The sequence below is a fragment of the Sorex araneus genome, chromosome 1 (assembly GCF_027595985.1).
Source record: "Sorex araneus isolate mSorAra2 chromosome 1, mSorAra2.pri, whole genome shotgun sequence".
NCBI classification, from domain to species: domain Eukaryota; kingdom Metazoa; phylum Chordata; class Mammalia; order Eulipotyphla; family Soricidae; genus Sorex; species Sorex araneus.
In genome coordinates, this window is record NC_073302.1 from 359,540,626 (window position 1) to 359,554,772 (window position 14,147).

At 38.4% G+C, this 14,147-nt stretch overlaps 1 protein-coding gene across 5 annotated transcripts in view; it reads left to right on the forward strand.

The window, feature by feature from the left end:
- PDE1C (phosphodiesterase 1C) overlaps nt 1-14,147 on the forward strand; it is a 645,533-nt gene that overhangs the window by 247,948 nt on the left and 383,438 nt on the right. For all 5 annotated transcript variants that reach the window (XM_055138682.1, XM_055138699.1, XM_055138691.1 and 2 more), the window contains one exon: nt 13,522-13,693. In XM_055138682.1, the coding sequence (XP_054994657.1) occupies nt 13,522-13,693 (172 nt within the window). The remainder of the gene's footprint in view (nt 1-13,521; nt 13,694-14,147) is intronic.

A 14,147-nucleotide genomic window follows, 5' to 3' on the forward strand; every position in this document is an offset into this window, starting at 1 on the left:
CCTTCAGGTGAAGTTTGAGGTCCTTGAGCACTGCTGGCTGTCCCTGGGGACCTGGTGATTCCTGACACCACAGGACCTACGCAGTATTGCATCCTTGGGCCCTCACAGCAATGCAACAGCCCAGCTGGCTGAGGATATTCGGGAGTGATCCAAAGGTTCATTGGCACCATTTGGAGAGACCCTTACCACATGCACTACCCCCCAAAACTAAAGAGAAAACAAATTAGTGATAAAAGAAGAAGGCAAACCTACTCAAAGTAGGAAAATGAAAATCACTGTATCACTGTCATCCCGTTGCTCATCGATTTGCTCGATTAGGCACCAGTAATGTGTCTATTGTGAGACTTATTGTTACTGTTTTTGGCATATCAAATACACCACGGGTAGCTTGCCAGGCTCTACCGTGTGGGAGAGATACTCTTGGTAGCTTGCAGGGCTCTTTGAGAGGGGCGGAGGAAGTGAACCCAGGTCAGCTGCGTGCAAGGCAAACGCCCTACCCCTCTGTGCTATTGTGCCAGCCAAGGAGAATGAAAATATTAGTTTTAAAAGCAGAAACAAATTAGAAGCAAGGAAAGCATTATATATAAATTCCAGAGCTCACTCCTTAGGAAAAAAGCAAGAGAATATTACAAACCTCTCAATACTGCTCTTCAGTAAAATATATGATTAAATATTCTATATTAGCGCTCTTCAATACAGTAACTGCTAGTAACATTTGTCCAATACAACTAAGGAAATACAGTTTTATTTTTTCAACTCTGATTTATTAAAATTTCATTGTGTTGTAGACTAATGGCTACCATATTGGATAGCACTAGAAAATTCTGCAAGAGATAAATAAAACATTAAACTTAGTATTTATAGAAAACATGTAGAAGTATATGCTAATAAATTTGAATATCTCTACAAAAATGGCAATTTCCAGAGGTAAATATTAACTGCAAAAAAGGAGATATCCTGGGTGTAACAATAGCAAAGATGACATTGACAATGTGTTAAATAATTCTTAAAAATACCTTAGATTCCAAAATTTTTATGGGAAATTTTATTCAGATGTTAGGCAGGAGTTTATGTGATGATTATGCCAAAGAAGAAACAAAAGGCTAATCTTTATGAATGTAATTACAAAAGCTTTAGAGTTTTAGCAATACAAATATATAAGTATACAAAAATAAAGCATGACATCATAGAACTTGTTTGAGTAATGCAAGGTGGCTCCTTTAGTAAGAAGTACTTCAGCATACAATGAAAATATCCCATAGATATGCCCTCTAAGATCTACAGGTATTTGTCTCAAACGTTCATCTCTAAATTTGGTTTTAATCCCTCAAATCCAATCAGTCACATTTTTAGGAGCTTCTCTAGGATCCTTCTCATGAATTCCTTTCTTTAGTTCCTGAGTCTGTTGATTCTTTTCCTCCACTGTATGTTTTACTGTTGTTGCTTTACTTTATTTCCAGCCAAAAATAGGACAGGGTCCATTCTTCATAGCTTCCTAATTCTTTCCTCACTATTGATCTCTTAAAAGAGAAGATGTCTTTATTAAAAGAAAGATGTTCCCTCTTCTGGACAGGTGACAATTTCAGTTTCACTAAACATTAAAGGTCATTCCTACATATATGCTCTTTTTTCCCCTTTTTAATTTGAAATTTTAAAATTCTAGGCACTGTGATTTACAGACTTCACGACAGAAGTTTCATGCACACAACATTCTCCCACCAGACTCTCTATAAGATGCTCACTGTTCCCCCCACTATTCCCTCAGGTCCCTCCCCTCAAACCCTCCTCTCCCCCGCAAGCTCGGTGCCTTATATGCTCTTGGAAAGTGTACACTTAATTTGGTTGCAAGTGGCTGTGACTTGGAGCTCTATTTCTCCACCTTGTCTTCCCTTTATTTTTCTCTTTCTCTTCGTTCATGTCACCCTCTAAATTCAGATTTGCTCTTGACCTTTGTACCTCAACCCCACTTCTGCCCTCTAGATAGTTCAAGAGGCTCAGCGTCCTAGAATAGGAGGATGTCTCTGCACTCATGTCATGGCTATTTTGAGAACTATTGAGGGTTTCCAAGAAAATTCTTTTTCCTTTTGTGGACAATTAAGCTTTTTTCCTCTGTGTGCTGCAGGACTCTAACTTTTAGCCTTCTGCCAGCATAGCCATTGTGTATTTTTATAAAGAACTGAGCTGATAAGTCACTTGGCAGATTTCAGTGGGATTACCATATCACCTTGGGCATTCGGTGGCAGTCATTTATCAGGTTGCCACCATGAACTACACTTCAAGGATGGATTTGTAGTTATTTCTGATTTAGATTCTTCTCATCTCATTTCTTACATTCTTGTCTTTCCTCAACCCATTAAAGTCATCTTGCATTATTTATACTTCACCCCTACTGCCCAAACTCTTTTTCTTCTCCCTTGTTTTTTTTAAAATAAACTGTGCTGCTTCATGGAAGAGATCAATGGCTAAGCTTTGGATAGTTACAGAGAATGTTTATCTTTTTTTCATGTGCAAATGGCTGTCTTGTCATAGTAAGCAACGAGAACTACTGTGCTTCATTTATACTTTGTATATTCTTATTTGCTCATAAATAAAGTACAAACTGTGGATGTAGCACCTAGAACCCTGGAGTAGGAGGAGAATTCTGGCTTAGAACACCTGCTGTTTTCAGGTCCTATGAGATAAGCTTTTATTCTTTTGGAGAACTTAAGTCCTAGTGTTCAACATCATTTCTGTAGTACTTTAAAGAGTTGAATGGATGATGAATTAAGGTAACACAGGTGAGGAGATCATGGCAATGTACAAAGCAAGTACTCAACAAAAAATTTAGTACTGAAGGGTTGGAACCATAGTACAGGGGGCAAGATGCTTGCCTTGCATGTGACCCATCAGTGTTCAAACCCTAGTACCTTGTGTGATCCCCTGAGCACTGTCAGGAGTGATCCCTGAAAGCAGAGCCTGGAGTAAGCCCTGAGCACTGCTGGGTGTGGCTCGAGCACCAAAACCAAAACAAGACTAAAACCGTTCAGTTTTCATTCTGAGTGCTTGTTTTCTTGATAAGCTTGGTGGTCTGAATACTGCTGCCAAAGTTTATGACACTGGAAGATTTTTAATAACACTGAGGATTCATAAGGTACATAAGGTACATGAAATGATGACTGTGAAAAGAAGGAAGAGGATTTGTGGGAGATAACAGGAAAGGAAAATGTAATAGGCATTTGGATGAGAGACAGGGAGAAGTCAAAGGCAAGAGGTGAGCTGGGGAAGGGAGAGGAGTTCCAACAGCAGATGAGGTGCAGTGGGATGAATGGAGTTGTTTATTTCCTGCACCTGAGCCGAATTATTTTTGGCACCTTGAAGACTTAGTTTATCTGTTTTTCCTCATGGGGGTTTAATATTATTGAGAGAGACCTGTGTAATTCACTTTCATTTTTTTGCTTCTATTTAGTCAGACACATTTCATGCTTTCAAAATCAGCTTAAAATAAATCAGGGCCAAGGAATTTTTATTTTTATTTATTTATTTTTTAAATTTTTTATTGAGTCACCATGTGGAAAGTTACAAAGTTTTCAGGTTTAAATCTCAGTTATACAATGCTCGAATACCCATCCCTTCACCAGTGCTCATATTCCACCACCAAGAATCCCAGTATAGCTCCACCCCGCCCCCTCACACCCCAAACCCCCCCACGCCCCTAGCCCCCCCTCTAAGCCCCCCCCGCCTGTGTAACTAATAAATTTCACTTTACTTTCACTTTGATTGCATACAGTATTTCAACAAAACTCACTATTATTGTTTGGAGAGTCTCTCCCCTAAAGTCAGAGTAGACCATCCTAGGGTCTCAGGAGAATTTACTGCCCACATTTATGGAGACTCAGAGAAGGAGTTTTTGTCCATTATTTTAGAGTTCAAAGGATAGTACTCAAAAAATTTACACTTGATTGAATTGGATGAACCCTAGTAAACCCTGCCTTGTAAGGCAGAGCTAAGTAGCAGGAGATTACATATTTTATTGAATACATAACCTCTATTGGGTTTGAGACCAGATTCCTCTTCTCTTGGGCCACTGTATTATATCTGTATTGATTTCTGTCCTGTATATTTTAATTCTGTTGTTACTCAGGTAATAGAATTTTCCCTACACCCATGCATAATTGACCCAGAAGAGCTTGGGAATTAATATTCTGTGGCATTACCCCTGCCCATGGACTGAGACTGCAGAAAAACATTCTCTCTTCCATTCTTCAGGAGAGTAATTGAACATTCCTCAGAGTTCCTCTGAAGATATTTGTGGAACCAGCCCAAGTTACCTTATATCAATAGGTTTTATATTTTATATAGGTATAGTAAGGTTAATAGATCATATGACTGGCATGGAAAGGTAGTTTGGATGGACTTCTGAGCTCAGTTACATTACTGCTTCTTAACAAGTCAAACACTGAATAGAGAGGAAAAAAATCAAGACTTCGTGGATTGGCAAGAGAGGGGAGACTTCAAGGAAACTGCTTTCCCCAGGTTGGGATTGAGATTGAGAGCTGAATTGTGGAAATTACTGCCTTCTGGAGTAAAAATGATAAGGGGAAACTGCTTCAAGATCCAGTGCTAGGGAAAGAGAACATGAGGTGTGATTGCTGAATTTTGGAGGACTCATTGTGGACTGTTCTGGAAGTCTCCAGGGCTCCCAATCATACTGGATGCCCCCATAAATAATAAAATTTGCCTCCAGGAGCTCAACCAGGCCACCACAGTAAATAGTGAAGACAGTACCTGGATCTGTCTGGGGGAAGGGGAAAGGAATCATTCTGAAATACTCTGGAGCATGGTCTACCTCTGGGGAAATTAGTCGCTAGTGTGTAAGCCACTGAGATGGTATCTGAGGTGAGGAGGATGGAAATACCCACCCGTGCAACTGCCCTAAGGGGGAAAGAAAACCTTTGAAACATATTCGTGAAATTCATTGCAGAAGCACAGGATTACTTTAAGATAGACTAGTCAAAGGATTTCACTTTCTTTCCACCTTACCCCTGCATTTACACAGTTCATAAAGCCATTTATGACAGTTTCATCTACTCAGTACAGCATGTCTGACCATCAAGAAAAAAGTTTTGAAGCATACCTAAAGGTAAAAAACAGCTTTAAGAAACTGAGCGAGATCAATACTAGATATTTCAGGCAGGTTGAAATGGTCAAACCAGATACTTAAAACAATGGGTCATTATGCTTGACTGTTGGATAGAGTAGACAACATGCATGAACAGGTGGGCAATATAAATAGGTGGAAGCATTTAAAAAAAGTATTAAAACAATCATAAATTTAAAAAGTATAAATTAAACACTCAGGCACACATACCATAGCATAAGTGAAGAAGCCTTTGATGGAATTATTAGTGTATGGTTAATGGAAGAATCTCAAGTTAGAAGATATGTGATCAGACTCCTCAAACTAAAAAGCAACAAAAAATACAATGTTCCTTTATTACAGGACATAAAAAAAGAAATAACAGACCATTTAAGGACTGTGATACAACTGTAAAAGTTATAACATGCATAATAAGAACCAGAAGGAAAAGAAAGAAATTAATAGAAGAAGTTTTTGAAACAATAATGATGAAAATTGTAGGATAATAGTGGGTTTTTCCTTTTAGCCTTGCTGCAGGGAACTTTGTTTACCTTAAAGCAATGTCCTTTCTGTATGGACACAGGAAGATAGTTAATATTATGCTTTGTAACTTGGGAGCTGATTGACTCCATTAATATTTACTCTAGGGCATCTGCTTTCTCAACTCAGTTGCCCTTAGTTCTTGGCACCCAAAAGTAGGGTCCCGACCAGGGACGGAATGGACCCAGGGCAAGCTGTGAGCTACTCTGGCATCGAAATGGGCCAGGCCAAAGCACCACAATACTCAACTATAAGTTGAGAGCATGGTCATAGACAAATGCTGCCATGATTCAAGAATAATGATGAGACTAGGACCCTCCTGGGGTTAGGAAGACTAACCTGACCTGAGGACTGTGGTCTGGAATACATAGTGAATGTCCTCAGGAAGAACCAAACTTTAAGTCTGATACATCTCTTACTGTGCTTATACAGAATGACATTGCTAGAAATATTTGAAGTAGATTTACTACAATTATTTAAGTGGATTACTAGCTGAGGAAAGAAGAAGTGACACACCCTTATTTGGATCCCACCCTTGAGCGATCTCCTAGTAATTTGGAGTAATCTCCTTAGATGACATTTTGTTAATCTCCTGGAGGAGTGGTCTTACCCCTCTTTGTTAATTTGTTAATGTTCAACCCACCTTTGTGTCAACACCCTACGTGATTGCTATAAAAACTAAGACTGTAAGAGAAGTAGGGGGAGAAGACACAGAAGCAGAGAGAGAAGACACAGAGGAGAGAAGACACAGAAGAGAGAAGACACAGAAGCAGAGACAGAGGTCGGAAGAGACCAGAAGAGAGACTACAGAGACAGAGACAGAGTTAGAGAGACAGACAGAAGAGAGCACAGCATCACACACAGAAGTAGAGCACAAGGAGGAGCCATCCCTATCTGGTCCATACACAGTGGCTGAGAGCACTGAACTCGAGCGGCAAGAGAGTGAGAGAGAGAGAGCGCTACCCTAAGAGCCTGTGAACAACACAACACGCACGCATTTGCATTTTTTACAGAAAATTTCTTTAAATTAATATCAGACAACAAATCATAGATCAGGGAAGCTCAGAGAACACCAACCAAGATAAGTATATTATTTTAAAATCATAGAAAATTAAAGATAAAAACCTTTAAAAGAAACCAAGGACAGACAGTCAGACACACACATATGTATATATAAAGAGTAACAAAGATAAACATTACATCCAGCTTCTCCAAAACTATGGAATCAAGTGAATGGAATAAAGTATTAAAAGCTATGAGAGAAAAATTCGACCAATCTATATATCTTTGTACCCTGAAAGGTAAATATTATCTATCTTGAGTGAATAAGGACTTTCTTGATGGAAATTGAGAAGATGTGTTGGCAGTAGAACCTGCTATTCCAGAAATGTTAAATAAGCATTTTCAGTGCTAAAGAAAAAACCTCAGGTAAAAACAAATTTATTTGAAGAAGAAATAGGTGAATTAATATAAAATCATTTACTTTTTCTTTATTAATAGGTGAAGGGGCTGGAGAGATAGTACAATGAGTAGGGAGCTTGCCTTACAGGTGTCTGACTTGGGTATGATCCTGGTGCCTCAGAAGGTCCCCTGAGTTCCATCAAGGAGTGCTCGCTGAGTTCAGAGCCAGGAGCAAACCTAACTATTACCATGTGTAGCCCACAAACAAAAAACCTAGCAGGTAAAAATTTATTTAAAACTGTAGTACCAGTAATTATTCAACTACATTTATATTATAACTGTAGAACATATATTACATATTTATGCTTATATAGAGAACATATAACTATATAACATATATAACTTATAATGTATATGTATGAGAAATGAGTGATTTCTTTGATACCAGGGACAGGATGAAGGATTTGATATTGTTCTATTATTATAAGATACACTACCTGTGAAGAGGTTTGATGCTACTTGACTTTTTTTTTGGGGGGGGGCTCTTTTGGATCACACCTGGCAATGCTCAGGGGTTTCTCCTGGCCCTGCACTCAGGAATTACTCCTGGTGGTGCTCAGGGGAACCATATGAATTGCCGGGGATCCAACCTGGGTCGGCTGCATACAAAGCAAACGTCATAACCACTTTACTATTGCTGCGGCCCCTAATGCTTTTTTTTAAAAAAAATTTTATTGAATCATCGTGAGATATTTACAAGCTTTCATGTCTGGGTTACAATCTCACAATGATCAAACACCCATCCCTCCACCAGTGCACATTCTCTACCACCAATATCCCGGGTATACCTCCGCCTTTCCCACCCTCCCTCTGCCTCTATGGCAGATAATATTCCCCATACTCTCTCTCTACTTTTGGGCAGTATGGCTTGCAACACAGACACTGAGAGATCATCATGTTTGGTCCATTATCTACTTTCAGCATGCATCTCTCATCCCAGCTGGTTCCTCCAGCCATCATTTTCTTAGTGATCCCTTCTCTATTCCATCTGTCTTATCCCCTCCGCTCATGAAGCAGTTTTCCAGCTATTGGACAATCCCCCTGGCCCTTGTATCTACTGTCCTTGGATGTGAGCCTCATGTGATGTTATTTTATACTCCACAAATGAGTGCAGTCCCTCTATGTCTGTCTCTTTCTGACTCATTTCACTTGGCATGATACTCTCCTTGTTTATCCATTTATAAGCAAATTTCATGACTTCATCTTTCCTAACAGCTGCATAGTATTCCATTTTTGTGTAGATGTACCAAAGTTTCTTAAACCAGTCATCTGTTTTAGGACACTCGGGTTGTTTCCATATTTTGGCTATTGTGAACAGTGCTGCAATGAATATACAGGTACAGATGTCATTTCTACTGTGCTTTTTTGCATCCTCAGGATATATTCCCAGAAGTGGTATTGCTGGGTCATATGGAAACTCAATTTCTAATTTTTGAAGGACTGTCCCCTAATGCTATTTGAAAGTGATGTTGGGTTAATTCTGAATGTATGTTTTGAACTCCAGGTTAACTACTAAAAAGTGAAAACAGAACTATAACCAATATGCTAATAAGGAGAAAAGATTGATTATTTATAGATCATGTATAGATCTTCAATTCTAATGTCATATCTACAAATTGAGTCTATGATAAAAAGATCTAATTTAATAGACTACTTTGTAACCCAATTCAAACACATTGATAGTGTGATTGAGTTCAACTGTGGTTTCACTGCTTCTCTGCCTGTTTACATATGTCCACTATGAGAGAGCGGCCTATAAGTCTTCAGTTACAGATTCATATATTTTTTCTTCCAATTCTATTAGCTTTGTCTCATGTAGTTTGGCGATCTGTTTCTAGGCATATACATATTAAGTACCATTATATCTTCTTGGATATTTAACCTTTTATCATTATCCAATACATTTCTTTATCCCTGATAAATTTCCTTGCTTTTGCTGTTTAATCTGTCTGAACTTAATATAGTTTAGATAATACAGTTCTGTCTGAACTTAATGAGTTCTGTCTTAATTGTCTGAACTTCGTTTTCTTTTGATTATTGTTAGCAAGGTATATTTTTCTCCATTTATTTAAAATTTATCTGTTTTTATATTTAAAGTAGGGTTCTAATATACTGTTATATGTCAGATATGCTTCAAGAAAAATACTGTAAAACAAAAATATATAAGAAAAAATGAGGGACTGGAGTGATAGCACAGCGGGTAGGGCATTTGCCTTGCATGAGCCGACCCGGATTCGAGTCCCAGCACCCCATATGGTCCCCTGAGCACTGCCAGGGGTGATTCCTGAATGCAGATCCAGGAATAACCCCTGCGAATTGCCGGGTATGACCCAAAAAGCAAAAAAAAAAAAAAAGAAAAGAAAAGATGAAATAATTGCATTGTATATCTGAAACTTACGTGTGATATGTTTATTATATTCAAATTTTTAAAAAATCAGAAAGTGTATTACTTGTAAGCAACCATAGTTGGTTTTTGCTTTTTTATCTATTATGAAAATTTCTGTTGATTGGTATATTTATATAATTGATATTCTAAGTCATTATTGATATGAGTGCACCAATATTTATATTCATTACTATTTTGTATTTGTTTTCTTTGTATTTTTCTACTTTTGTCTTCCACTTTTTATGTTTTTTTGTAGTTTTAATTCAATATACATATTGGGTACAATATATATCCAATTGCTATAGTTTTCTTTATAACATAAGGTTTATAGTTTTGATTATAATAAATTAATTTATTATAATAAAATTTTTAAATTATAATAAAACTTGTAAATGGATAGGTGTTAGAATGCTGACTGGGAAAAGTAGCTAGTGTTTTGTCCTCCAAAGTATCATCATAAATCTTTAGAAGTATTATCTTTGTAATTAAAGAATGGAGGGGAAAAGTACACACAATTATTGCAAGCCAACTAGGAATCATATATCAAGAATTATCTGTACATTAAATAACGTATATAGCAGTATTTATGTGTGTAGATCATATTTTAATGGCTTAAATTCTATTTATTGTTTTGTTTTTAGGTCACACCAGTGATACTTAGGGCTCACTCCTGACTCTGCACTCAGGAATTACTCCTGGTGGGGCTCAGGGGACCATCTGTGGTGCCTCTTGCGCTGGTCACGTGCAAGGCAAGCCCCTACTTGCTGTACTATTGCTTCTGCCCTGAAAAGGCTAAGTTTAAAGGGGCAAAAATCTATTTCTTCTATTGATTCTTTGCTTTTAAATTTAGAAATTGACACTAGCCTCAGGAGTGTCCACCATCAATAGCATTCAGGAAGACTGTAAAAATTGAGCCTGTTGTTTTCTAGTTTCTTTATAAGTAAAAAGTGAGATGGGAATTAATGTTGAGAAAACTGTAGCTTCTGCCACTGTCTTCTTTCAAAATTGCAATGTGGGGCTGGAGCGATAGCACAGCCGGTAGGGCGTTTGCCTTGCATGCAGCCAACCCGGGTTCGATTCCCAGCATCCCATATGGTCCCCTGAGCACCGCCAGGAGTAATTCCTGAGTGCATGAGCCAGGAGTAACCCCCGTGCGTAGCCGGTTGTGATCCAAAAAAACAAAAAGCAAAACAAAACAAAAACAAAGTTGCAATGTATCCTTTTAGCTGTTGCTAGAACTCTGAGAGATGTTATCACATTTGGGACCCCTCATGGCTTAGGTCACTTGGCTCTGTGATACACTGTCTTTAAAATGTTGAAAAATGTTGAAAAGCATAAATTCATTGGTGCTTTGACATGAATGTAATTTATTAATTCATGTATACCTAAAATTAGTGATTTATATACGCGTGTAAGACTTGGTCATATTAACACAACTGTACTTAAAAAAATACTTGGGGGGCTGGAGCGATAGCACAGCCAGTAGGGCATTTGCCTTTCATGCAGCCAACCTGGGTTCAATTTGCAGCATCCCATATGGTTTCCCAAGCACCGCCAAGAGTAATTCCTGAATGCAGAGCCAGGAGGAACCCCCGTGCATCACCAGATGTGACCTAACAAGAAAAAAATATCCTTGGTTCTCTTTTTGCTTCCAGGAGAAATTCCAAAATAATCAGCATTTTATTTATTGAACTTAGCAGTTGACCCAGACAAGCCTTGACCACTTATTTTTGTCCTTTATCTGTGATCTTACTCTGTTCTAGCTTGAACAAACTTCTTTGTTTTCCCTCTGAACCTTTGCATTGATTGGGTTGGTGCTAACTGTTCTCTCAGTACCCCACTTATCAAAATATTTGTTCCCACTTTGAATCCAAATCATATTCTCTGAGTAGCTTTGCCTCAAATCTGGGGCAGAGTAGGTGAGCCCTTTGATACAGTGTATTACCCTATTGAATGTGATGGCTTATGGGTTGAGTGATACCTTAGGGAATGAGATGGTGAAAAATCATCTTCTTATTTCTAGGGCCTAGAATTAAAGCTGACATTTGAAGGGAATTCAATATGTGTATACTGAATGAATAAATGAAAGAATGAAGGGAAATGGCAGAGAATTTACTGTAAGATCTTCATTTAGATCAAATTTAAGGAAGCAGGCTGCTGATACTGTTATTTTCCCTAGAACCAGGCCTTAGTTAACATAGAACAGACCTTTGTTAACACAGAACCAGACCTTCATTAATAGGCCCAGATCTTATTAAGATATATGTTTAGGGCTTAAAAAAATAATTTGTATTTTAGGGGTTGTAGGGGGTCTGTTTTCTGCTATAATATGCGTAACTTTTTTTCTTGATTGCCATAAAAGTATTTTGAATGTGGGGCATTTCAATAGGGTCCATGATGGTTACTAAAAGTTGTTTCTTGATACACAGATACCTGTGGTGACAGTTTAGGGATGCTCCTGAGGTCTCTTTATTGTGTGTGAAGGTTTGTTAAGAGTTGGTTGGAGGTGTCGACTCTGATTGGTTTGGGCTGGCTGGAGATAATGAGGAGAAATGGAGACCAATGTAAGATGACTTAAGTGTGTGAACAGGTTGTGCGTGATGATCTGGGATGTGCTGAGATATGCATGTAAGACAAATTTACGCTAGCTAGAAACATGCTTACTACACTGGGATTATGTGTTTTGTGCACAGATGTGTAGTGCTATTGCATCACATCTTATCAAGGATAAATAATATTGATCTGGATGACCTGGCTCAGTAGGCCCTGCTTTTGCAGTGACACCAGTTCAGCTTCCAGACTGTCTTGGTGTTCATCTACCATGTCTGCATTTTTTTTAATAGAGTATCAGTAACCAGGTAGTGGAATTTACTTGGGTTTTGATCCAGCAGAAGAAAGAGCCTAACAGTAGTTTTCGGTCTAGTTCTTACAGAAAAGGCCTGTGGGGTAAGTGCCTGACTTTGAGCTGCTGACTACGGTGTTGGTGCCTTCTGTTCAGTGTTTGCTTGCAGAAGCACTCATCTCAAAGACCACCCATTGCGAATACACATATTAATAGCTCAGTCAGCTTCCCTCCATCATTGTCCCAGTGTCCTCTGCCCCCATCCTATGCCTTCCTCTCTCCCCTCTCTGTGGAGAGCTTTCTGCTGAAGACCAGTTCTCAGTTTCTGTTGCCATTGGATATTTGTTATTCCTCCAATATGTTTTTTTTTATATCCCACACCTGAGAGAGACATTCTGTGTCTGTTCCTTTCCTGCAGAACTTTGTTCAGGATAGTCCTCTGTAGATCCATCCACATGGCAGCAAATTGCATTGTTTCATCTTTCTTAAAGACGAGTAGTATCCTACTGTGTAGGTGTGCCATCGTTTCTTTCTTTCTTTCTTTCTTTCTTTCTTTCTTTCTTTCTTTCTTTCTTTCTTTCTTTCTTTCTTTCTTTCTTTCTTTCTTTCTTTCAAAAAAAGGCACTTTTAATTTTTATTTTATTTTTTTGCTTTTTGGGTCACACCCAGAGATGCACAGGGTTTACTCCTGGCTTTGTACTCAGGAATTATTCCTGATGGTGCTCAGGGGACCATATGGGATGCTGGGATTCAACCCCAGGTCAGCTGTGTGCAAGGCAAATGCCCTACCTGCTGGGCTATTGCTCCAGCCCAGACATCTGTTCTTGAGTACTTGGACTGTTTCTAGATTTTGGTTATTGTGAATAGTGCTTCAGTTAACATATATTTTTAATATTTCTAAAATATATTCTCTGATATCTTAGATATTTCTAGGACATGTATCTAATGTCCAACTATGAGTCAAAATATTCAGTGTCAGTTTATTTCTGTGTATGAATAAAAATATGTTCTGATTATACCATAAGGTACCAATTCATATTTTCTGGAGTTCTCTGATATTGGAAGAGATCATTAAAAACTATGTAAAATTTTCTTCTATGCTTTTAGATCCTGAACTGGGTAAGCAGGACTTGGTTGGTAGTTCACCTGCACACGTTTTGTTTCCTCTTGCCACAGGGTCTAAGTCGCAGAACTGTCTGTGGAATTCCCTCATTGATGGACTCACAGGCAATGTCAAGGAGAAACCACGACCAACAATTGTCAATGATCCTCGTCCACCAGAGGAAATCCTAGCTGATGAATTGCCTCAACTGGATAGCCCAGAAGCCTTGGTGAAGACATCATTCAGGTTCGGTGGATTGCAACTGAGTTTGTTCCTTCTTTTCTTGTTTGTGGAGTTATTTCAGTTCAGTTTGATGAATCATTGTGACCAGCAAACGACCTTATTTCCCCCCTACCAAGTAAATTAGAATTGATGAAGTCGTGTTGGAATACTACTAACTGGACTTTTGGCTGGATTTTTTGAATGTAGTGAAGATCATATCAGTACTTAAGTCGTTGTTGGTATTTAGTTGGTATTGACATTTACATATGAAGGCAAAGGATTTACTGTTATTAGTAATTTAAATTGGATTAATGAGTCTTTTGCCTTAGAGATGGATGACGCATAGATAAGTATACAGAGGACTTGCATGTGGTAGGAATTAATTCAGCTTTGTGCCTCTCATCTTTGAGTCTCTTACTGGAGGAGGTTCTGACTAGGGGCAGATTTCTAGTTGTAAGTGAGGTGAGAGCTGCTTGGA